Below are 25,560 nucleotides of genomic sequence, written 5' to 3'. Positions count from 1 at the left end.
AACCATCACCCTTGGTGAGCAGTGGGCAGCCATGACAGGCACCCGAGGAGCAGCGTGTGGGGACCTCAGTGGCACCTCGGTGGATCGGGGTTCAAACCGGCAACCTTCTGATTACGGGGCCGCTTCCTTAACTGCTAGGCCACCACTTCTACACCCCCAAATCCGCTTCTTTAACCACCACTTCTACACCCCCAAATCCATATGTTCCCACCATTAAATGACATCAGGCCATCGGTTCCAGCAGGAAGCCCAGAGCGGGGGAAGCCCGGTTCGGTTCTAGTATTCACGTCTTACGCGCCTGGTAGGTGTCGTGCACAGAGAGCAGAATCAAATCGCTGGTTCCGCATTAGCACCCCGCCATACGGTTACCATGGTAACCTGCTGAAAGAAGCAGAGGACGTGTTGCGCAAGCGCGGAGCCGCGCCGTAGCGCACCTCGCCGTGGACGGAGTTGGGACGCGGGGCGGAGGCACGATCCCGGGCGGGTACTCCCCCTGCTCCTGGCCCGCGTCCCGCTTCCGCCTCCCGGTCCAGCTCCCGGCCCGCTCCTCCAGATGGCGCGGGAGGAAACGGGGGATTTGGAAGGGACGGAATGACGCTCGGAGGCCGCTGTGCCAGGAGGCCGCCTGGCGAAGGGCAGGCCTGCCTCGCCGTCACCGCCGTCATTCACACCGGTCCCCGCACGCACCTCGAGGACATGCTCCATATTTCTGATTAAACTGGTGCACGGGCTCAATATCACACTAAATAGCAATTAGCATTAAATACGGACGGGATGAAAACCAGCCAACGGCTTCCCATGCGGTGTCCACGTTTACAGCACGACTTGGACTGCTGTCCTTGTCCACAAATCGATTTATTGACTCATATTCATCCGATTCTTCTTCGACCAATAGCGATTAGGACAGTTGACGTATTGCGTCGGAGACGAGTACTCTTATGTTTCAATGTCATCTTCTTATATTATCCCTTGTGGTTGCAGTTTTATGCGGTTTTATACGGGTCCGGGGGGGTAAATGCGGAGGACGCACTGAGCAACTACTCAGATAATCCGACTAAGCGAAGTCTGATTTAGTCTGATGTCACTTGTCATGTAAACGTAGTCGGCGGGGATGAAGAACCGTGTTCCCATAAAACCAACAAGCAAGACCAGGCAGCACCCGGAACAAGGGACCAAAACTTCATCTCCGGCATCGAGGGCATCAACGGCTTCTTCTAGCACAGCACACGGTGACACGGTGAAACGTGTCCTCTGTATTTAACCGTCACCCTTGGTGAGCCGTGGGCACCATGACAGGCGCCCGGGGAGCAGTGTGTGGGGACGGGACCTTCATCAAGGGGACCTCAGTGGTACCTTGGCGGATTGGGATAACCGCTTGGCCACCACTGCCCCGCCCCAAAAACATGTCCAGCTGTCCTTCATACTTTCCCCCAAATTATAATAAAAAACAATAATACTGTTTTATGAAACACTTTGAACCTTCACCAAAACTAGTTTACAAGCCGCCAACCACACGGAAGGGATCATTTCCGACATGAAACCTCATTCCTGGACTTGACTTCAACGCGGAAGTCCGGTTGAGGAGCCGTGCAGGGGGATTTTTTCACGTCTCTTTACAATCGTAGGAGCGTCGTGAGGTGCATTCATCCAGACGGCCTCATCCATCTCCGTCTCACACACACACACACACACACACAACACCACCCTGCTGGCGCCTCGTCACGGCGGAGAAGCACGCCGTTCGTCTTCAGGAAAGATAAAACATCCGATTCACGGCATGAAGCGCAGCGCAGCGTTATGGAACACGTCACTCTCTGCCGTGGCCGTCAGGGCTGCTGCATTTAACCCAGCGGAGGCTCGTGACCTCTGACACTGCATTTCAGGCCATGACACGTGAGTCTACGGTTCCTTTAAAGAGAAGATCGAGGTTTTGTTTTTTTACAAATGTCCAGAGGTTCTGATTCAAAACCTGCAAAATGTGACACTATCGAATGAAAAAGGGAAATGACGGCGCAAATACGATACAGGCAGCAACATGATGAAAGTCTGGTGCTTCTATAAACGGTTGTGAGTAATGAAGTGTGTGAGAGAGAGAGAGAGAGAGAGAGAGAGAGAGAGAGAGCGCCCAGCGGGCACCAGGACACCAGCTCTGGGTTCGTGCCCAAGGACACAGCGCGTGTGACACCACGGTGTCACCAGCGAGTATGCAGCTGGCAGCAGCCTGGTAACCAGACCACAGGGTACCAGGTTCATACCAGGTTCGAACCCCATCGCTGAATCCCCGACTTTCTCCGGGCGGAGAGTCCTACACAGTACTACCAGTCAACTGGACCACGACCAGGGGTTAAAGGTCAAAGCCAGAGGTGAAGACGGTTTTACTGAGGAGGCAGAGACAGGAAAAGAGGGAAACCGCACTCACCTGGGATTCAGTGGGTAACAGCGGGATTCCGGCACGGCCGGGCAGCAGGGCATGATGGGAAACAAAACAAGAATGAACGGTCAGCGAGTGAGGAACATTACAGATCACCTACACACAGGCTCTGAGGTTCATGATATTAATGGTCTTCCATCCTAAATGGCACCAATACAACTGAACAATGTACCATAAAACCCCATATATGACAATAAGAACAAAAACAGAATCAATCAATATGTATATAATAAAAACCTGAATTAATATTTTATCAATGCATCACCGTGATTTAATTACATTAAATATTGTTAAATAAAGAACAGGAACTTCTTCTGAGGTTCTCTGAAGATGATGAGCAAGATGGTCATCAGCTATGATTTTCATACCATTTGCATTTAATCAAAAAGCTTTTGATTGATACCAGATCTCTCTGTTTGGAATGGAAGAGCAGAATATAGAAATGTGTGTTTAAAACGATTCAATAAATCTTTTATGTGTCAGCATTTCGAATTCTTCCCCACGCTCGTCTCTAACAATGTTTAAATTGGAGGTACAATCACGCAGCGGAGCGGTCCAGTCAGCAGGGACCCGCCCCGCCCGCCCCGCCCGTCCTCCGGCTGCAGGATGTGCTGACAGGCTGATTGAGTTACGGCCAGAACGAGCTGAGACGGACGGAACTGACGTTCACATTTACAGATTTATTTATTTACTGAAATGCAGTAAATGTGACAGTTTTTTTAAAATTCTCTTTTTTTTCTGCACTTCAGCACTTTCCTTTATGGTCTTGATCTGCTGAGAAGGATCATTCCGTCATTTCGTCCCCCAATAGAACAGAGAGATCTTCCTCAGCAACACACCATTCATTCTGGCCTCTTTATGTCAGAGGATTCTGTGGCTTACGAGACAAAACGGTGCAAATGGGACGTCGAGGGTCGTCCCCACGTCACATCGGGACAGTTGTGGCCCTCTCTCACCCACCGAAGACACATTTTTTCCCTCTGTTTATGAAAACGAAGAGACATTTTCAATCATAATATGTCTGCCGCGTGAAAGTGAACCGTACAGGTTTATTTCCTTGTCCCGTCCCTAACAGACCAGGAAATGTGAAAAAACGAAGGGACAAATACAATACGAAAGCCTCCCACACTACACACAGTGCACAAAGCTCTATAAAACGGCCAGGTCCCTATTAGGACGCAGAGATATAACAGAAATAATCCGTGCGAACTGTAACGGCATTACATCGCGTCCCCGGGCGCCGAAGATGGAGTAAAAACGCGGTGCGATGCCGAAATGAAAGATTGGTGCAGGACTATTATTTTTAACCAGCTTAACGTGAGAGAAATGGAGCCCGCAGTGGCGGTTGTGGACCGCGTTAGGGCCGTTTATTGGTGCCCTGCACCGGGACACCACTCAGGGCCGCGGAAAAGCAGCTCCTCACTCGATTTACCACCAGTACAGACATCAAAGGAGCCGCAGCCGGACTTCTGCATCTCCCCTCTTTAAAGGGGGGCCATTTCACGTGGGAAGCGTGGAGCGGGGCCTCTAATGCAGAATCGCGTGGAATGACACGATGCCCACGGATCAGGCCGCACGACCTCGTTCATTAAATCGACCAGGAGGTGTGAGCTGGCAGACGAACACCTCCTCCTGTTCCACACCAGCGTGGAGGAGCAGAAGTTACTCGGCTGGTTACATAACCACGGCCCGCCCGCGCCGGGACTACGACGACGAAGAACGACGTGGGAATGATGAGAGCTCCACCGCCGCGGTCCCCACGGAGGAACCAGCGAAAAGGCGCGTCTACTGACCAACAGAGGTCCATCGTTCACCCGTCGACATGCTCGTCACCGGCCAATCAGATAACGGGAGAAGAAGATCCGGAGGAAATCACCACGTGAACGTCTCTCCTCTGAAGAAAAGGATCCTGAAAGTCTGCACTGCAGCTCTCGTTCACAGCGCATTGTGGTGACGGACAACTGCGATTGGCCCATTTAGAAGCTTCACGTCTCCTCCAGATCATTTTTCCAAATCACCCCAATAAACACTGAAACTGAATGAACCGTACTGTGTCCTCTGTATTTAACCATCACCCTTGGTGAGCAGTGGGCACCATGACAGGCGCCCGGGGAGCAGTGTGTGGGGACCTCGGTGGCACCATGGGAATCGAACCCACAAAACCTTCCATATACGGGTCCGAACACGTGAACACGTGACCCAAAATCTGGCAAAATGGACTCATTTAAGGCTGTAAACTCGCCTTCTTATTGTGACAGCGGAATCCGGAACGGCCACTTGAATTGTTAGAGCATCCGAACGCTGTACTGCGGCCTGCCAGTGGGGGCGCCAGACCAACAGCGGCATCTCTTTCTACAAACCGCGGTGGGAATAAAATTCCGTTCGTGCTTTTTAATGGAATGAGATCCCCAAGCATCACTGCTTCCCCCCCTTTCCGGCATCCTCTCCGTGGGGGTCTCTCCGTTCTCATCCTCCGGCTTTTACATCCAGGGCGGAGGAACGCCATTACACTCTACGGCGGGTGGTGTACTAATCCAGAGCTGGTTATTATTCTATCGGCGGCGTGGATTATTCCAGGAAAATCCACGCTACGGAACACCAGGCTTTTTGGTGACTTAATGATGCCGATCCAATTAGCGCAGGTGGTATATGTGTTTAGTTCGAATTGCGAAGGGCCCGGACGGCCCCGGAGCCTCAGCTGCCACCCATTAACCGCGGCAGAGGCAGGCGAGGCGCCAGGGAAAAGGCGGAGAATTCCCAGACTGCTTCTCATGTCCGGCGGCATTTGCATGCGAAACGTTTCAAGCGCGGCGTCCTGCGCCCGTCATATTCAAAAAGTCCAATTAAAAATCCAAGCCAGGTCCAGCGCGACACTAATGAAGCTTACGAGACGCCGCATTTGAGCTTTCAAACACAGAATAAAACAAGTCCCAGTGGGATTCAAATTATGCACAGCCGGAGTTCCAACATGCAAATCATTTACACTGTGATGCGGTAAAAAAAAATAATATTTCGTACATCAGAGGGCATGAAATAAACACGCAAATATCCCCCCGAATGAGAACACTGATCGTTCCGTCATCAAACTGTAACTCCAGGAAACCTGACGGTAAATAATGCATTAAACTGCGATCTGAACCTGACGGCAATCTCCATAGTAACAGCTTCCTTCAGCATCATTCATATTAATAACTGAAGTTGGGATGCAAGCGAGAGTGTCGCCTTGTTCTTTCGCTGCTCGAACCGCCAGCCTGTCGCCTCGCTGTGAATCCGACTGCCACGCCCGTTTTGTAGGATTCTGTGTTTGTACAGAAAAAAAATGGAAGAATGACATTCAGACCTTTTGGAATTTTAAACGTCGTCACAGGAACACCAGGAAGTTCATTAGGACTTAAGATTAAAGCTGCATAAAGAGCATTGCAGAACATTTAAAGTGACATTGGTGTCACCGCAGGTTCTTACAGGTTAATCCAGTCGTTCTTGGGTTTAATGTAGCCTGGAATTATGGCTGAAATTCTCGTGATGCTGAATACTGTCGTGGCTGTCCACTGCTAACCAAGGGTGATGGTTAAATGCAGAGGACAAATTTCACTGTGTGCACTGTGTATGCTGTGTATCACAAGTGACAATCGCTTCACTTTACTTTATATGAAATTCTGAAGATTTCAACGGTATCAAAAATGTTGCTTCTGGTCCCAAATCAGAAACGTCTTTTTCAGACAGACGCACGGATTGTGCTGACCTCAGGTCAGCCAGACGGAAGTCCCTGGTCACAACACAGGAAGTGAGGGGACGAACTCAAACCGGGTGGAATCGCAGCCCCTCTGCTCCAGATGAGATGGAGGGACCGTTAAACCGAGCCCAGCATCTTCTGCTGAACACCATCACCAGGCCATCATTTATTCAGCATTTAATATTTCTGCATATTCGTAAAGCCTCTGAACTCGCCCTGTGTATGAAATGTGCACCAGGGATGAATATTGAAAACGTCCAAATGCCTTGTTTTTGTGCTTCAGTGTCAGTAACTAATTTTTCTGGTCTGTTTTAACAGAAACCGTTGAACATAAAAAAAAAAAAAAAAAAACCTCCAGAACGCTTTCCTGTAGCATGCAACCAGCTGGAATTATTCATGAACTGTTGTCAACGTGCACCTCACAATTCTAAAAACAGTGCATGTGCATCTTTATATCTTCATACGCTGATTAACGGGCCTACTGATCATTATAAAATGCACCACCTTCCACACTTCTAATTAGAATTATTAATAACGGCGCGTGTATGAAGAGCCCTGTTATTAAAGCAGAGTGGAGCGGTTGGAAGTGTCTCAAACGAGAGAGAAACTCGTTACTCAAAAGCAGGACAATTATCATCTACAGGGGCAAATAAAATTAAATAAAAAAAAAAACAGGCACACGGCATTCTGGGTAAATGCACAGCTGGGGGTCTTATTAACCAATCAGATAATTAAAATTTGATCGAGGGGAAAACAAGTTGCTTTGATTTCATTAGCTCGGCCAATAGGTTATTTATGATTATTTATGTCTGCTGAAGGAGGGGCGGGGCTTCAGAATGAAGCCCCGCCCCTCATGTCGGGCAGGCAGCGTTTCATGAATGTGGACTGACAGGAAGCTCTTTTTAGGCCGAATTTCCTGGCTGATGAGGCTCATGAACATCATGAAGAAGCAGTTTTTTTTGTAAAATATGAGTAGAAATGGACCCTTGAACAGAAAGCATCCAAAACAGGCGATATAAATACGTGTAATAATTGTTAAATCATCTTTTTTACGATAAAAACAAGGAAAATTGGTGCTAAGCCTGCGGGTCGTTTCGGGATCTGGCCTCCGGCACGGCACATGGCGTCACACCCCACATGCTGGCCAGGACCCCCTCGGGGGCAGAACACAACAATCCGTTCAGTGTTTCGCTGTGAGGGGTCACAGAGGTCACGCCCTCCAGGGTGCCGACCCAGGTTCCCCGAGTGGAGAGGACGGCGGCTGCAGGCGGGGAGGCATATGTGCCCCCCCCCCCCCCCCCCCCCAAAAAAATCCCATTGATGCAGTCTGCCATCTGCCGCCACCACGGGGTCACCGAGACACCTCGCTCACGTCACACCTACTCCAACCTCGCCACTTAAAGCGAATACACGCAGACAAGGGACAAGGGAGCAGCTGGCCGCGCCCGTGCCGTCTGGAGCAACATCTCGGAGGAGGAAGAGGTTTCGGAGGAGAGACGGCCCCGAGCAGAGCGGCGTCTTTGTCCAGCGGCAACAATGGGGGCCATTCTGTCCGCAGTCCGTGTGCCATGGAGGGAGCTGGCCACGACCTCCGCGAGCCCGGCTCACATGACATCCCGGGCCGTGCACATGCCACAGTTCAAAGGTCACAGCTGAAAGCACAGCGATGGCGGGGGGGAGAAGAAGCAGAGAAGTTCCGTATGATAACCCGCCTCAAACATCGTATTTACTCCATTAAAACACTTTTTATTACTGTTCAGGCTAATGGACTGGGGTTCGGGGATAATGGCTAATTGAGCTGCATTTTTATCGAGCGGGAAGATCAAATCTCCGCCCGGCGGCTAAACCGTCTGAGTTCAGAGTCATCACGGCTGGTCTACAGTAATCAGCTTCTACGGCAAGGCGTTCAGCGGCGCCGTAAACCAGCTGGATTCTCCCCTGTTTATCCAAGAAATCTGTTCACGCCGAGACGTCTTCTTTAATCTAATTATATATTCTGTTTCTCACGCCTTCACTTCATCACTTTCCGTTGGTCACATGATCTATTTAACCCAATGGTGGGAGCACCAGTCCATGTGTACATTAGCCCAGGTGTGTGTGTGTGTGTGTGTGTGTGTGCGGATTTCCTGACTAGCAGCCATTTTAAAATATGAAGCTTGATTTCGATAACGAAGTCGTGAAGGTCCGCAGATGCAGAAGTACCCTCACCCGGAGACCAGGAAAACTGGGGGTCTGGGGATGATTCGTGGTGTGAAAGTTGTGGTGGCGGTGACATCAGTCGCGCCTCGACTCCTCCAGGCTTCGTACCTGGATTCTTGTATCCGGGGTGTCTGTGTCGATATTTGGTTCGATATTTATTCATGAATTTTGAAATGGTAGCTCCATACCAGTCTTCTGTGGGGTGGTAGTAGCCTAGGGGGTAACACACTCGCCTGTGAACCAGAAGACCCAGGTTCAAATCACACTTACTACCACTGTGTCCCTGAGCAAGACACTTAACCCTGAGTGTCTTCAGGGGGGGACTGTCCCTGTAACTACTGACTGTAAGTCGCTCTGGATAAGGGCGTCTGATAAATGCTGTAAATGTAAATGTGTCCAGTCCTCCTGAAAAATATCAGGAAAATGGAACACAATGATTCAGAGGGAGCCTTGTGAAGTTGTTCAGCGATCTAGATCTAAAGTTCACGATCGACGGACCATCCTGACCTTTAACCTTAAGGGATCTCTGATTAGCAGGGGTTGACTAGAATCCCCCCTCTGGCCCGAGGACGCCCTTACTGGTTTTGTGATTATGGCTAATTGGGTGCCTGACCTTTACATCCCAGCCGCACAGCCTTACACAAGTAGCCGAAAAGTATGCCTGCGCGGTATAAATTTTAAAAATTACCAACTTACCAATGATGAAACCACGCGTATTTCCAGCACAGATCCTTTAAAAGTCCTAAATTTGAGTTTTCTTACATATCATTAAAAAATAATAATAATATTTAAATGTAGAACTTAAAGGCTTTTAAAAATACTGCAGACACAATAAATCAAATAAAACAAGCCTGACAGTAACCTGCCAGAAATGCGCCAATCACTGCGTTCTTCCGAGTTTACTAAGTGCAGCGCGCGTGTCAGTGGTCGGTTTGGGCCACGCCCCTGATTGGCTACTGACAGCGCATATGGAAATGAGCAGGGGCGGTCCTAAAATCTATTATGATCTAAAAAAAAATAAAAATCTTGGAATCCTGCAATGACTGCATGATAAAATGTGAGCAAGTATAGTGATGGTCCTGCACCCTGGGCGTCGGTCATGGCTGCCAACTGCTCACCAAGGGTGATGGTTAAATACAGAGGACACATTTCACCGTGTCACCGTATGCTGCGCTGCAATGTCTCACAATCACTTCACTTTCATTTTAACTTGTGTGCACAGGATACTGTTTTTTCCATTTCTGGGTAACTAAGGTACTCTGTATTAGTGATCTAGCTGCAGAAAAAAAATATCTTCCCCCCAAACGAACGACTGTACTATGTGCGCATATAAGACATTCTTTGTCAGATCCTAATAGTTTAACAGAAAGAAACGCAGAGCTAATCAACAATCTTACTTTTCATGGTCTCTACATGCCTGGTGAATGCAGATGTTGTCCCAGCTGTCTCAGTCACGGTGTTTCAACAAAATCGGCATACAGTCATTCGCAAATTGGCAATAGAAAAATCCCAGATGTGCAAAAAAATCTATTATTTTGCCAATGCTCGTGATGTCCATGAAGTTGATGGTGATGCGCTGTCAGTGTCCACTGAGAAAAGCATGAAGACACGACCAAGACGAGACCGAAACCAAAGAGTAGAGACCAAAATGAGACCAAATAGCGTCAAGACAAGACTGAGACTGAGATGAGATCAAAACCAGAGAGAGACCAAGACAAGACCAAATAGTGTTGAGATGAGACTGAGACCAAGACGAGACCAAAACCAAAGAGTAGAGACCAAAGTAGAGACCAAGACGAGACCAAATAGCGTCGAGACGAAACCGAGACCAAATAGCGTCAAGACAAAACTGAGACCAAGACGAGACCAAAATCAAAGAGTAGAGACAAAGACAAGACAAAATAGCGGCGAGACGAGACGAAGACGAGACCGAAACCAAATAGAGTAGAGACCAAACGAGACCAATTAGCGTTGAGAGGAGACCGAGACCAAGACTAGATCGAAACCAAATAAAGTAGAGACCAAGACAAGACCAAATAGCGTCGAGACGAAACCGAGACCAAGATGAGACCAAAACCAAATAGAGTAGAGACCAAGATGAGACGAAATAGTGGCGAGACGAGACCGAACCCAAAGAGGCGAGCCCAAGATAGAACGAGACCACAAAAAATGTGCGGTCTCGAGAACATCACTACAGGCATGGACACCAAAATAAAAGCCTGAGTACAGTGTAGTCAGGAGGTGGACTTTTATCTGTTTTTTTAGCGCTATAGCAGGTCTGAAATCTGAAATGGTTCTTTAAACCAGATAAGTAAGAGAGGTGGTGCATGGCCACATGGAGAAGAAAGAAGTTCTTCACTGCTGCGGAGGAGAGGAACATCTGGAGCGATCCATCTGCTTCCTCTGCTCCTGAAAACACCATTGTAGGACTGAAAACTGGTGCATGATGCATCGTGTGGCGGTGCTGTGAGGTGGATCATAGTAAAGCTGATCTTCTCTTACAATCTGCTGAACCTGACAAAGTTTCTGTCATATTACCTGCAAGATAAAAATAAAAAGACATGAGTTTTTATCTTAAAGTTTGCCAGACATGATCCACCGGTTCCTAAGCAACAGGCATCCTGAGAAAAACACGAATGAGGCGGGACGTGCGCGGCGACTAAAGCTGGAATCGTTATTCACCACCATTCCACATCTCCTGCACCGTCCAACCTTCAGCGTTCGGCGGTTCACGTTTGATGGTGATGTGCTTTTTTCAACAGCGATGCGAATTCTAACAGAAATTCCATCTTTTATTTGTGGGTGAAAGGGGCTGCCCCGTGGAACTGGTCTCGCTTCTCGGACATTCAGAAGGGTTTGACACCACTGGTGTTATTGGAAATCGATCTGAAATATCTTATTTTCAGTGGCTCTATAGAAAAGCTGATGCGACCCTCATCGAGATTTACCACCAACAGATAACCCACCCAATCGGCCCTCTGCACCCACCGCCTCGCCCAATCAGCATTCAGCAGCAGCTGCGCTACCTCTGCCCCAGCATCCAATCAGCATTCAGCACCGGCTGCTGCATCTGCCCGTTCTCAACATACATTTAATCATGCAAATAACTGGGAAATGGCTGCTGTTTCAGACAGTGCTGGTCTATTCATTTATTCACTTGCTTTCTAAATTGCTCATAATGTGACCTGCCGAATTTACTTTCAAAAGTATAAGTAGGGAGTGTGCAGTCACGGTTTAAATTCATTCCTGACCTGCACATGTTTGCTGGAATGGATTTGGAGCCTTAAATGTCAGTATTCAATTAAGACAGCGAGAGGAAATGGAAACGTAAGAGGCACTTAGTGCCTATCCGTACATGTCGTCGCCATACAAAGCCGGCTTCGGTCGGGCAGCGATAAGTCTGCACCAAACCATAAACGTTTCCTGGTTAAAGGTCTTGAGAAAGACAGAAAAGAACGTTTCCACTTGAACACTGTTCTCCAGAAGAATGAGGGTGGAGCGCTGGAGCCTGCAGCCTGTGATTGTTTGGCAGTTTCTACACCCTTCACTTCTCTCTTAGGGGCAGTGGTGGCCTAGCAAGTGGCAGCGGCTTAAGGAAGTGGCCCGTAATCAGAAGGTTGCCGGTTCGAATCCCGATCCGCCACTGAGCAAAGCACCGTCCCCACACACTGCTCCCCAGGCGCCTGTCATGGCTGCCCACTGCTCTTATGCAGAGGACAAATTTCACTGTGTGCACCGTGTGCTGTGCATCACATGTGACAATCTCTTCACTTTCATGCCAAACTCAATCATTATTCTGTACGAAATATCAAAAGGTCCCCGATTAAAACTCACCAATCAGCCACTGACCGGTGAACCTGGTTCTGATGGCACCAGTCATGCACTGCTACTGGTCCAACCTCACCACTTGGTGTAAACAGCAGGAACTCTGCAGGTTCCGTCCGACGAACACGACTAGACAATGACCATGGTGGTCCGACCTCACAACTTCATGGACGCCAGCTAACCTGGCTAAGGACCACAAATTAAACTCTCAACATCAAAGTGAAGAAACTTCCAGGTTTGAATTCCTAAAGATTTTTTTGAAAAGAAACCAAAAGGCGTTCAGACCGGTGAGGCATGGGCAACTCTGGAATTACCGCCTTGCACCAGCACATTTTACATGAACATGAAACGTTTCATTTATTTAATGCATCAAATAAACACACGCATCTCCTTATTTACATTAGCATATCGTCAATATGGCAGGTCGTCTGATCATCTCCAGATCTAAAAAAATATATAGATCAATATGTAGCGATACATTTACGTACCATACAGCAACCATGAACTGAGATGAACATATTTTTCAAGGTTTATGACAAATATGTGACATTTCATTTCATTCTTTCAATGGACCCCTGAACCAGCACCAAAGCCACAATGTCATCTCCTGCCCACACATGGTTCCAGCAGGTTATTATTAGGCAATTCGATGCCAAAGAGGACCAAAGCATGAAAAAAGCCTGAAGCATTTCACCGATCGAGCACGTTCTCCTGTTCTTCGGGCAGCAAGAGTGGATGATAAAATGCTCCTGATTCCAAGCTGCCGCTGCTGCCAAATCCTGCTTTGCCATCACGTTGGCCTCAAATCCAAAAAGCAAAAGGTGCTTCCACAAAAACGAGGTCTGAAATCTGAAGATTAAAAAAAATGATTCCAAGTGGACAAATCAGTCAGACAATTGAACAGTTTTTTATATATATATATATATATATATATATATATATATATATATATATATATATATATATATATATATATATATATATATATATAATATAATATATATATATAATATATAATATATATATAAAAAATAATAATTTTCCCCCTAGACAAGGGAAGAGTTTTCTACACACTGATCAGGCATGACTTAAAGACACTGATCTGAGATCAGACGACCAACTCGTCCTCATCCCCAAAACACAGCCAGCCACATTCGAAAAGATTAGAAGATTATCAAAGATTATTCCGGCCTTGCCAAACATGCGGCGTAGGTTATTTTGCCGTCTGCCATTTTAAGTGGAATTTAAAATCTGTAAATCACAGACGTTCCCAGCTGAAAGTATGATGAGAAGGGATCAAATGCAGCATTGTGGAGTACTGGGTCCTTTAGAAATGAATTTATGAAATGCTGCAAACGTAGACGGGTTTTCTTACTGAACCCTGCGTGTGTCCGACTTCAGACACGAAAATGCTGTAAAACCGTCCAACTGCATCCCACTCCAGCCCACTGAGCATCTAGAAAGCAGGAGTGGCTTCAGCCCACACAGGAACGTGGGAGAAGAAGAGAGGAACCGAGCTCTCAATACTGCAAGAGTTTACAAAGATTTCATAAAGATGGCGAGAGATGTTAAACCTAGGACGAACTGGTGGATGAATGAATAGATACTAAACCTCAGAAGATCTGAAGGACGAATGAATAAAAATTACACCTCCGAAGATCTGGTGGATGAATGAATAGATATTACAACTCAGAAGAACTGATGGAAGCGGCCCCGTAATCAGAAGATTGACGGTTCAAATCCCGATCCACCAAAGTTCCACTGAGGTGTCACTGAGCAAAGCACCGTCCCCACACACTGCTCCCCGGACGCCTGTCATGGCTGCCCACTGCTCACCAAGGGTGATGGTTAAATACAGAGGACAAATTTCACTGTGTGCACCGTGTGCTGTGCTGCTGTGTATCACAAGTGACAATCACTTCACTTTTTTTTTTAATGGATATTAAACCTCAGAAGATCTGGTGGATGAATGAATAGATATTAAACCTCAGAAGAGCTGGTAGATGAATGAATAGATATTAAACCTCAGAAGAGCTGGTGGATGAATGAATAGATATTAAACCTCAGAAGAGCTGGTGGATGAATGAATAGATATTACACCTCAGAAGATCTGGTGGATGAATGAATAGATATTACACCTCAGAAGATCTGGTGGATGAATGAATAGATATTACACCTCAGAAGATCTGGTGGATGAATGAATAGATATTAAACCTCAGAAGAGCTGGTGGATGAATGAATAGATATTACACCTCAGAAGATCTGGTGGATGAATGAATAGATATTAAACCTCAGAAGAGCTGGTGGATGAATGAATAGATATTACACCTCAGAAGATCTGGTGGATGAATGAATAGATATTAAACCTCAGAAGAGCTGGTGGATGAATGAATACATATTAAACCTCAGAAGATCTGGTGGATGAATAGATACTAAACCTCAGAAGATCTGGTGGATGAATGAATAGATATTACACCTCAGAAGATCTGATGGATGAATGAATACATATTAAACCTCAGAAGATCTGGTGGATGAATAGATACTAAACCTCAGAAGATCTGGTGGATGAATGAATACATATTAAACCTCAGAAGATCTGGTGGATGAATAGATACTAAACCTCAGAAGATCTGGTGGATGAATGAATAGATATTACACCTCAGAAGATCTGGTGGATGAATGAATAGATATTACACCTCAGAAGATCTGGTGGATGAATGAATAGATATTACACCTCAGAAGATCTGGTGGATGAATGAATAGATATTACACCTCAGAAGATCTGGTGGATGAATGAATAGATATTACACCTCAGAAGATCTGGTGGATGAATGAATAGATATTAAACCTCAGAAGATCTGGTGGATGAATGAATAGATATTAAACCTCAGAAGATCTGGTGGATGAATAACATTGTGTCTCACGCCGCTACACTCTTACTATTGTCCTTCAGAACACGATAACTACGAACCGACACCCGTTAGCGTCCCGCCCCGCCCCGCGTACCTTCGATGGAGATGACGTGCTCCCGGATCTGGTTCTGGAGGGCCAGGTCGTCGATGCGCTCGATCAGGTCGTAAATGGCGTAGATGTTGGGGTGGACGGACTCGAACCGGTGGATCTCTGCCCGGATTGCGGCCGAGTTGGACAGAACGAACTGGGATCCGGGCGGCCCGGACTGGGCTGCGGGGCCCGATACGGTCCCCGATCCCGCGGACGATCCGGATCCGAACTGCGCAGGCACGGACTGGGGAACCGGCACCGGGACGGGCGCCGGGACCGAGCCCGGGGTCGGCATGGCCGGCTGCGCCTGCTGGGAGATACCGGAGACCGAGACGGACATCGGGACGCTCGACTGGAAATTCATGGCGGGGCAGCCTTTACTCTTCGGGGCAGGAAATCGGAGGCGAGCGGCGGGGGAGTCTGAAGAAGGTCGCTCCACAAAGACGATCCGAGCACAGCCGAGCTTCTCCTGATGCAGCAGTCACACCAGCCGGACCTTCTCCTGGACCATGTCGGCCTGCAACCCAGAGTCCCGCCCTGCTGCTGCTCTACCAGCGGACAATGAGCCCAGATCCAGAAGATCCCATCCGCGGGTGTGCGCGCAAAACAGAGCGGTTCTTCCCTCCCTCCCTCACTCACTCACTCTCTCTCTCTCTCTCTCTCTTTCTCTCTCGCTCTCTTTCTTTCTCTCTCGCCCTCTTTCTCTCCCTCTCCTTCTCTCCCTCTTTCTCTCTCTCTCTCTTTCTCTCCTGCCCCCCTCTCTCCCTCTCCCTTTCTCTCTCTCTCCCTCCCTCTCCCTTTCTCTCTCTCTCCCTCTCTGGACCCCCTCCTCCGCAGGCGGTGACGTCACGCCCCACGTTATTGCGCCGGAGTCGGGGGGTGGGGTGGGGCACCGATTCTATTGGACGTCTTTGTGTTGGGAGGTAGAAGGTAAAAAAAAAAACCCACCATTTTAATCCTGCTCATTATGTAACATTATCAGCGTATGGACCGTATCGATCTTTATTAATCCCGTGCAGGAACACATTTCTTCTTTTACCTCTGCTGCTGGACTCAGAGGACACGTGCCTTTGGCTTTATGTAAAAAACCCCCACAGCTCGTCTCGACCTTCTTGACCACGAGTTTTCCAGGTCGAGTCCAAATGGCCTTCGTCTCTTTATAATAGACGTAGTTTATAAAAAAGTCCTCTTATGTCCAACGTGGAAGTGGCAAGAACTCCTCGTGTTAATAAAGTAAAGTGATTGTCACTTGTGTGCACACAGTGGAATTTGTCCTCTGCATTTAACCCATCACCCTGAGTGAGCAGTGGGCAGCCATGACAGGCGCCCGGGGAGCAGTGTTTGGGGACGGTGCTTTGCTCAGTGGCACCTCAGTTGCACCTTGGCGGATCGGGATTCGAACCAGCAACCTTCTGTCTCCCGCGTGGCAGGCGAGAATTCTACCACTGAACCACCAATAATGATGGAAGCTCTGCATTCATGAAGAGAAGCTCGGAGTTCCAGTGGAACGTTCACTTTTATTAGAAACCCACTTTTACACTGGAAACCAGCAGTAAACCTGCCAAGGTCACATGACGTGGGGATCTACTGCTTATTAATACAGTAATAATTCATCAGAAAACGAGGACATTTGAACGGTACTGTGTGTACGTTCAAAATGGGACGATCGTCCCCTGAATCGTGGGAATCGAGTCGAATGTCGATTGTGAACTCTTGATGCTCTCGATGCTCCAAATGGCTTTTAGTGTGATGGGGACATCAGTAGCGGCGGGACATCAGTAGCCTGAGTGCCGGGTGAGTCACGTACTTCGCCGAGATCACGAAGCCACGTTTGCATTGTCCCTCGTCAGCCGTAGTGTCCTAATTGTCTCAGGGCCGTCTGGTGAAGAGAGTCTCGAAAACTGCGGCCTCCCACAGCCCCACGACACCAACGCCGCACTCAGCCGTGACAGACAGCGCCGATGACAGACAGGGACGATCAGACTGGTTTAAAGTGAGGTTTTGTCATTGTGAGACACTGCAGCACAGCACACGGTGACACGGTGAAACATGTCCTCTGTATTTAGCCTTCACCCTCGGTGAGGAGTAGGCAGCCATGACAGGCGCCCGGGGAGCAGTGTGTGGGGGCGGTACCTTCATCAAGGGGACCTCAGTGGCACCTTGGCGGGTCGGGATTCGAACCCGCAACCCTCCGATTACCACCACCACCACCACCTTATCGAGGGAGCGAGGTTTACGCGTCACTCTTCGTTGCCTTCACCAGCATAACCCTCATGGAGCTGGCGAGGGTGCGGGGTAGCGCCCCCTGCTGGACGCTCTTCGGGTCCACAGTTCCGCAGTGCAGAACCTGAAGATCAGCAGTGAAGCGCAGGTTGAACCGAAGCCCGGACAAGTTCAGCCATATTACACCCATGTTCTAACAGACAGCGGCGCTGTCTGTCCCTAATTCCTTTTCAGGACATTATGTGGCACAATTAACTGGAACCTAAATTAAATTCATGCTCCGAAAAAGCAATTTCAGTGTCCCTGGAGCCCAAGACCTTTTAAAAGGAGGTGGTCCTTGTCTGCTGGGGTTTAAAGACCCCGTACATGTGTGCACGAGGTGCTGCGCGGTTCTGTCGACGTGCTATAAAGTCCTCTCGTCCGTTTTCAAGGACAACCAGACCGTCTCCGGCGTTCTGTCTCCATCTAGAGCCCAGCTCTGGTGCCTGCCTCATTCGGAGATCCGCCGGAGGCCGCGCTTCAACCGGATTCATTATCGCGATTATCCTTTCCGGAAGCTCGTACTGGTGACGGAAGCTAAAAAGAAATGGGTTCTAAAACGGGGCCCGAACCTGTACGGGTTTTCTCGCTTTTATCTTTATACATACACGCGTACGGCGGCGGTGACAGTGACGTTCGCTTTAACAAATCCGGCAGGATTTCTACCACCGTGTGTGTTTTGTTTTTTATTGTTATTCTGAGTTCCGGACCACACGGTTGAAACGCGTCGAGGGTTCGAACGTTGCTTGGTTTTGTGGCACATACGCTGCTCGCGGCCATTTTTATCCCAACAGATGGCATTGTTGGCATGTGGCACTGTGACGGGAGGCTCCACCAGTGAGCAGGGGAAACGTGGAAGCGGCAGGGTTTTCCTTTTTGGCGCGAGCGGGCCACCTAGCCAGCTGTCCGGAATACGACAGCTCCCCACGCGCCCGCTGACTCAGGCCTGGACGTGCAGGACAGGCCACCGCGGATGTCATTATGCTCAGCGTGAGCAACATGACGATCACAGGGGATCAGCTCCTTATTACGCATCTAATTAAAAGCAAATGTTGAACTTGTGCCTTGTCTTAACTGGCAGGGCTGTAGTAGTGAAGATGATCATTTATCACTGAGAAACGCGACGAAACGTGTCCTCTGCACCTAATGACAGGGGACCTGGTGCTCCACAAGTGGGGAATTTACATTGTCACGGCAGGAAGTGGTCAGTACAGGACAGTAGCACAGACACTCTGTCGACCGTGTAATATAAGATTCAATATACAAGTGTGCAAATAAATAGTCGTAGAATAGAAAAAAATAAAACCGTGAATTTGAGTTGTATAAATAAAGTATATGTGTCGGTTTATTTGTGAGATTTTACATGATTAATCGACTTTTCTAATTGTGACATTATAGGTTGCGCATATTGTTGCTTTATTACAGACATGCATATTGCATATTTTATGTCATTATATTTCACTCACAAGTACCTCGTGTGTAATTGTGTGCAGCAGTCAAAGAAAATGTATTAATCACATCCATGATAAATGAAAAAACGCGGTGACCAGTGCTGCATGCTAAACTCTTTCTCACCACGGCTGTTGAAACGGACCTCCTAATCGTGGACGATTCTGCAGTGAGGAACATTATCGATTATATCATTGTGATTGTTGCTTGGTGAATTTCCGGTTAAAAAGTAATGCCGGTAGGCACTGGCTGCCTGATCTGGCTGATCTGATCTGCCTGTTCAGTATTCTGAACATAACGTGAAGTCATGTAGAAATACTGATGGGAAGCATCGTGATGCATCGATAATCATAATCGAATCGTGAGACCAGTGAAGGTGGTCACACCGCTACTTCTCACTCGCCCTGTGGACAACCGCTTGTTTTAAGACGTTTAGAATCCGGGTGACCTCTGTAGGGGCCGTACGGGTCGCGTTCACTAATGTCACCAGTTCACCCATCAGCAAGGTTCCGTCCACACGCGCTGGCGGCGGCGGCCTGGCGGGCAATGAAGCAGACCCACAATCAGCATGTTGCCGGTTCTAATCCCGAAGCGCCAAGGTGCCACTGAGGTCCCCTTGATGAAGGTACCGTCCCCGCACACTGCTCCCCGGGCGCCTGTCATGCACTAGTTTGGACAAAGTTATGTTACGCCGGGACCACTGTGGCAGGCCAACCCAGGGTCGGATGAACAGATCCGCCATGAATTTTAATCAGTCTGCAGGGCCTGTCTGTGCCGGAGAACTCGGGCCCCAAAGGCTAATAAATAATGAATTTCTATCTCCGTCTCCCTTCCCCAACAACAATAATCCAAATGAATCGGTTCTCTGTTTTCAAACCGCCCCCTACCTTTCAGAGCAGAGCCATGAATAAAGAGTTTCGCTGAAGCGAATGCCAGATCTTCTGTGGTGTTGCGTAACGGCACTCCCTTTTTCCAACGGAAAAAGATACCGAGTGAAGACCTCACTAACCTGGCACGTGTGGTAGATTCCACGAGCCTTTCAGACGGTTACTGGTGGTGTTTCACAATGACAGCCACGGGCACATGCGTGTCTTCATGAAGGAGAAGCAGGTTCGTGTGGGAACAAAGCAGACCCTCTGGGAGAACTCACCACAGTTTGATCGTGTTACAGTGTGACAGCACATGCTGACATCTCTTTACACATCATCGCTCTGATGTAATATTCCGTGTCTGATCGTTTCTAATCGTGGGATCCCATCAATCAATCTCTGGCCCCTTCAGGCCACACAGTATGTGGCTTTTACCTCGAAGTCCAGGTCATCGTGACCCTTCATAGCAAGGACCATGTACCAGTGTCACCAGACCATGGCACTGATGCAAAAGAAAGCCTTAACAAGCATCCTGGTGATGACTGAAAGAGCCAAACTGTGTGTGATTCAGGCCTCGTCCACACCAGAGCGTCTTTCTCTAAAGCCCTGATTGTGTGCACCTGATGGTAGATGCATAGGTGTCCAACTTGGGTGTCCCACCTGCAGGCTGAGTTTAGGGTCACTGAAGCTCACAAACCTCCTATATGGGATGGTAGTAGCCTAGTGGGTAACACACTTGCCTATGAACCAGAACACTACAGAGACACAGGTTCAAATCCCACTTACTACCATTGTGTCCATGAGCAAGACACTTAACCCTAAATTGCTCCAGGGGGGGACTGTCCCTGTAACTACTGATTGTAAGTCGCTCTGGATAAGGGCGTCTGGTAAATGCCATAAATGTAAATGTAAGGTGGCAACCCCTCATGGGGACACTAAATATTCCTCACCAGATTATAACCAACAACAATTACAAATATATTCAAACCCAACAGTTAATAAAATACCAGAGGGTCACCACAGCCACCACCACCGTAACAACTAGAGCTTCAGGGATCTTCAAATGGACCAGTAGCATCATAATGGACACATAATGTACACCATGACACTGGACTAAAACGTACTCTGCACTGTCCAGTACCTCCAAATATGGACAGATGCTCTTTACTACACTTTGGGCTTTTTCACCTCTACAACTGTAGGACTTTTTGACTTATTGGACAAATCATCACCAACCCTACACTGACACCACCTGCAGTTTTTCCTTGTGTACAGGGCTGATTATGGGTTTTATAAGAAATAAATGTTGTTTTTGTTTGTAATAAACGGTTAACTGCATGTGGCTTTGCCTCATTTGGAGTTTCTGCTCCCTTTTCCCTTTTGCTATGTCCCGTAGACCAGGGCTGTAACACTTCTTTATAAATCATGATGTTTGAAGTGTCCTGTCCTGTGGTACGGTATTTAACTGGCCTTCTTGGCAAATTGGGCTCAGTGAGTCACATTCAGTGAAAGAATCACACTGAACATTTAGCATTCGCTCGCAAATTGGCGCGATGAGTCCTGCATACACTACATGATACGTGCTGTGTCCTACTCTACGCGAGTTGCTGAATTTTAAGCAGCAATTAAGCAGATTTTTTTTTAAAAGTTCGTTTTCTCCGTGCCACCACACCTCACTGCCCGACCATCCACATGTTCACTGTTGTTGCTTGTGTAATCACTACCCTGCAATCTGCTACTGCATGTGCTCATTGCACAATCTGTGCCCAATGCACTTCAGCAGAATCCATGGTGTCGGTGTCTCCTTGAACACCCAATATGTGCTTGCATTATAGCTTGCTTACTTTCTACTAGCCTCATTCTTTTATTCTCTTTTATTTATTTTTATAACTACTACTTTAACTATGCACAGTCAAAACAGGGTGGTTTAGGATGTATTTCACCACGTGTTGAACTGCCATTACTATGCATGTGACAAAAATGAATCTTGAATCTGAAACCCCTCTCTCCCTCCATCACTCCTGCTACAGCTGGTGAGTCTCTCTTCTCATTACTGCCAGTCTTACGTTTTAGGCTTATCAGGAAACGAAATCTGTTTAAAAAAACACAGAACATTGGTCGCCCTCAGAGTTAAATGCTTAAGAAGAGCGATTCGTTCATTCAGGCATCAGTATGGAGCCAGAATAGTGCCATATAAACTTGTATGTATACTTTTCAATTAGAAGTTTAAAGGTTTAAAAACTTTTTGAAGGTAGTCTGATTTAGTATTAACTAAATCATGTACTTAATCCAATACCATCATTATATATTCCCACAAATGATCCTTTTAATGCAATTATCACCCCAAACGAATTGATCGATAATTAGCTCGTAGAGTTGTGCTCTGGCACATTCGTCGTCTTCAGTGCCAGGATTGGGCGTTACTTTACCGTTTGTGATTGGCTAGCAGAAGAATTAATCTGATTGGTGGATATGTGAGCACATTTTGTCAAGCGCTAGTATGAATTCCCATTTGTAGGTTCATATTTTGTGTACGTAGTTTCAAGAGTTGCACTACGGGTTTTGTATTTGAAAGAAATTGCATACAAGTACAGATCACTTTATGCATATATCGCTTCAGTTTTTTGTGAATACAAATTGTTTTCAGTGAGGGCAAACTTCATTTTATGGGTGCAAATTGAAAAGTACGCATGCAAGAATATATCTTGCACTATTCTGTCTCTATGGTGGCAGTGGTGGCCTAGCAGTTAAGGACACCTCCAAGTTGTCACTAGGGCTGCAACAACGAATCGATTGAATCGATAAAAATCGATTACTAAAAGAGTTGGCAACGAATTTCGTAATCGATTCGTTATGTCGCGCGGCGCGGAGACGTTTGATTATTAAAAAATAACTTTATTTGAGCGCGTGGAGCGGAGTGAACACACTCGGTCTCTCTCGTGCACAGATGCTAGCAGAGTTTGGCGACTCATAGACAGCGCGGAGCAAAAATAAAAAAAACAAGTGGAGGTAGAGAACAGATACATGGCGGAGGCAGAGAAATCTGCACGAAAATATGCAAAAGCGACATGGCACGGCACGGGAGCACCACGGCAGTGATCCTGCACCTGAAACGCGTGTTTCATGAGGAGGAAGAAGGGGGTTCAGCAGCAGGGTAAGTCACTACAGAATCCTACTTTTGTTCCGTTTTGAAGTGAGGAACGTAATGTCCCTGGTGCTGGTGTTTAACTCGCCGCGGAGGAGAACTAGACGGGGACTTACAGCGCCACCTACAAGTGTGGAGGGGGGATGAAACAGCGTTCGGACTGTTCTCTGCGTCTCCGCGTGGACGACTCGCCTATTGTGTCCCTGAGCAAGACACTTAACCCTAAGTTGCTCCAGGGGGACTGTCCCTGTAACTACTGATTGTAAGTTGCTCTGGATAAGGGCATCTGATAAATGCTGTAAATGTAAATGTTTACCCGTCATCCAGCTTGACAAGCATGACAAGTTAGCGTTAGCTCGTTAATAACAGTAGTAAAGCAGGGGTGCTCGTTTCGAGTCCAAATATCTAAAAAATCTTAAATCAAGATTAAGACAAGAAAAATGGCATGAGAAGTGATGCTTAAAACTTCTGTTTGAGATTATATCTCATTAATATTAGTTTTCTTACCCCATTGGCAGATAATTTTGCTTGTTTTAAACAACCACTTAATTTTGAGATGTTTTATCAGCAACATGTTTGTGCACTTTCTAAAGATTTTGGTTCTGTTTTTGAATAAAGGGTTGGAAATGAATGCTTTTCTTGTTTTTTTTTGTTGTTTTTTTTCCCGATTCTACAATTAATCAAAAAAAATAATCGACAGATTAATTGATTATTAAAATAATCGTTAGTTGCAGCCCTAGTTGTCACTGAGGTCCCCTTGGCACCTGTCATTAATACAGAGGACACGTCTCACTGTGACACCGTGTGCTGTGCTGTTTCACAATGACAATCACTTCGCTTTCACTTTCATACTAGAGGTGTTGAAATTAATCGATGCAGTGCAGAACATAATGACATTTCTTGGTGATTTTTTTGGTGGTGGTATAAAAATTCTCATTAAAAGTAGTGCCGGTAGTGACTGTGGTGGCGTGATCTACCACTCCGGGTTGGAATTTCATGCAGCGCGGCACCCGGCAGCTGTGACGAATAGAATCCAAGCGGGCGAGTTTTCTTTCTATCACTTCAAACGGAGGAAAATCTGATCTTTCTCTGAGTGCCCAGAGATCTACAACATGTCTTGCCGGGAGTAACACGCGTACTTTTCGTGCTGGGCCCCGCAGCGCCCGCAGCCCATCTGGTCTGAAAACGGCTTTAGATTTTCTACAACGAGAAGAAAAACGGTCTGTGTTCAGTCTGCGCTCACCCGATGCCATGGACGTTTCTGCCATTTGTGGTGTCAGGGGAGCGCGGACTGAACACAGACACACACACACACACAGTGTACAGTTCTCACACGTGTACAGTTCTCAATCTGTACAGTCTAAATAGTCTCATCAGGCTCATGTAAAATGGAAGTTTACTTTAATTCAGCTGTATTAAAACAGCTAATTCTGTAAAGAATACTATTTTGAACTAAGGCATTAGACATTAAAATAAATGATGGTTCTATAAACCACGTCTATAGTCAATGCTGTGACTGAGTTGATAAAACATTGAAAAACTGGCATTTGCTTATTCACTGTTGATTTGTATTACAGCAGAACAGTAAAACTGGCCCCGGTTGCATAAGCTTTTATTTAAGAAAAATAAAATAAAATACAATTTTTCTTCTCCTGTGTGGTCTCATATGGAACAGTGATCATTTTAGCAGTTAACATTAGTTCAGCTGCTAAGCTCTACTGTTTTTCCACCAGGTGGAGCCACCCTTTAGTGAAGTGAAGTGATTGTCAACCATCGCCCTTGGTGAGCAGTGCACCGGGCACCATGACAGGCACCCGGGGAGCAGTGTGTTGGGACGGTACCTTCATCAAGGGGACCTCAGTTTCACCTTGGCGGATCGGGATTTGAACCAGCAACCTTCTGATTACGGGGCCGCTTTCTTAACCGCTAACCCACCTCTGCCCCATTTAGCCAAAATGCCTGAAACCCAGTGCAGTGTACATTACTGATGCTGCAAAAATATGCACAACAAGCACAGTAATTATACTAGGGTGTTTTTTCTGCAGGGACTGCACATTTTTGCACAATATTACTGTGCCTTCAGCTGCTAATCAAGAGTCACGTCCCACCAGTGGTGTTTGAACAGGGAATTAATGCTTTCAGACCAGGAAAGGTGCCATAAGATGGTGTTTATCCATTTTTAAAGAATGTCTGGCACAGGATGCCTTGGCTTGGAACTGCAGATGAGCAAAATGAGCCTTAAATCAAGTGTTGCAAAATGTTTAAGGGTCATCCCTCAATTAAATAAACAGTGAGAATAAATGGCAAAAATGTTACACTATCACTAATGCAACAGATATATTAAAAAGCACAATGAAAATTGAAGCAATGTTAAAAAGGAGCATGTGAGGTGACAGTTGGTTAATAATTCGCATTGGATTAAACATTTGGTTCTGATAGCCGTTATGTTCATTTAAATGCAAACTGCCTTGAAGGAATGATTCTACTCAAGTCTGAGAATTATGTGACAAACTGGTTAACAGATTAATTCTGTTTCTTTGTGTAAAGAGGGTTGAATGAAAGGGCACCCGTTGCGTGTGCTGACTGACACCATCACGTGACACATCCAAAAAAAAAAAAAAGTCATATTTAGATTATATGCAAT

The 25,560-nt window shown here is 47.0% G+C and overlaps 1 protein-coding gene across 1 annotated transcript in view; it reads right to left on the bottom strand.

Moving 5' to 3' along the window:
* Window positions 1-15,899, bottom strand: part of LOC114787674 (arf-GAP with GTPase, ANK repeat and PH domain-containing protein 3-like) — an 86,595-nt gene extending 70,696 nt beyond the window's left edge. The window contains exon 1 of the mRNA XM_028975437.1: window positions 15,195-15,899. Within this exon, the coding sequence (XP_028831270.1) occupies window positions 15,195-15,555 (361 nt within the window). The 5' untranslated portion in view covers window positions 15,556-15,899. The remainder of the gene's footprint in view (window positions 1-15,194) is intronic.
* Between the last annotated feature and the right edge of the window lie 9,661 nt (window positions 15,900-25,560).

Source organism: Denticeps clupeoides, chromosome 4, assembly GCF_900700375.1.
Source record: "Denticeps clupeoides chromosome 4, fDenClu1.1, whole genome shotgun sequence".
NCBI classification, from domain to species: Eukaryota; Metazoa; Chordata; class Actinopteri; order Clupeiformes; family Denticipitidae; genus Denticeps; species Denticeps clupeoides.
Note: the sequence above shows the minus strand (reverse complement) of the source record. Positions and strands in the feature narration are given on the sequence as shown.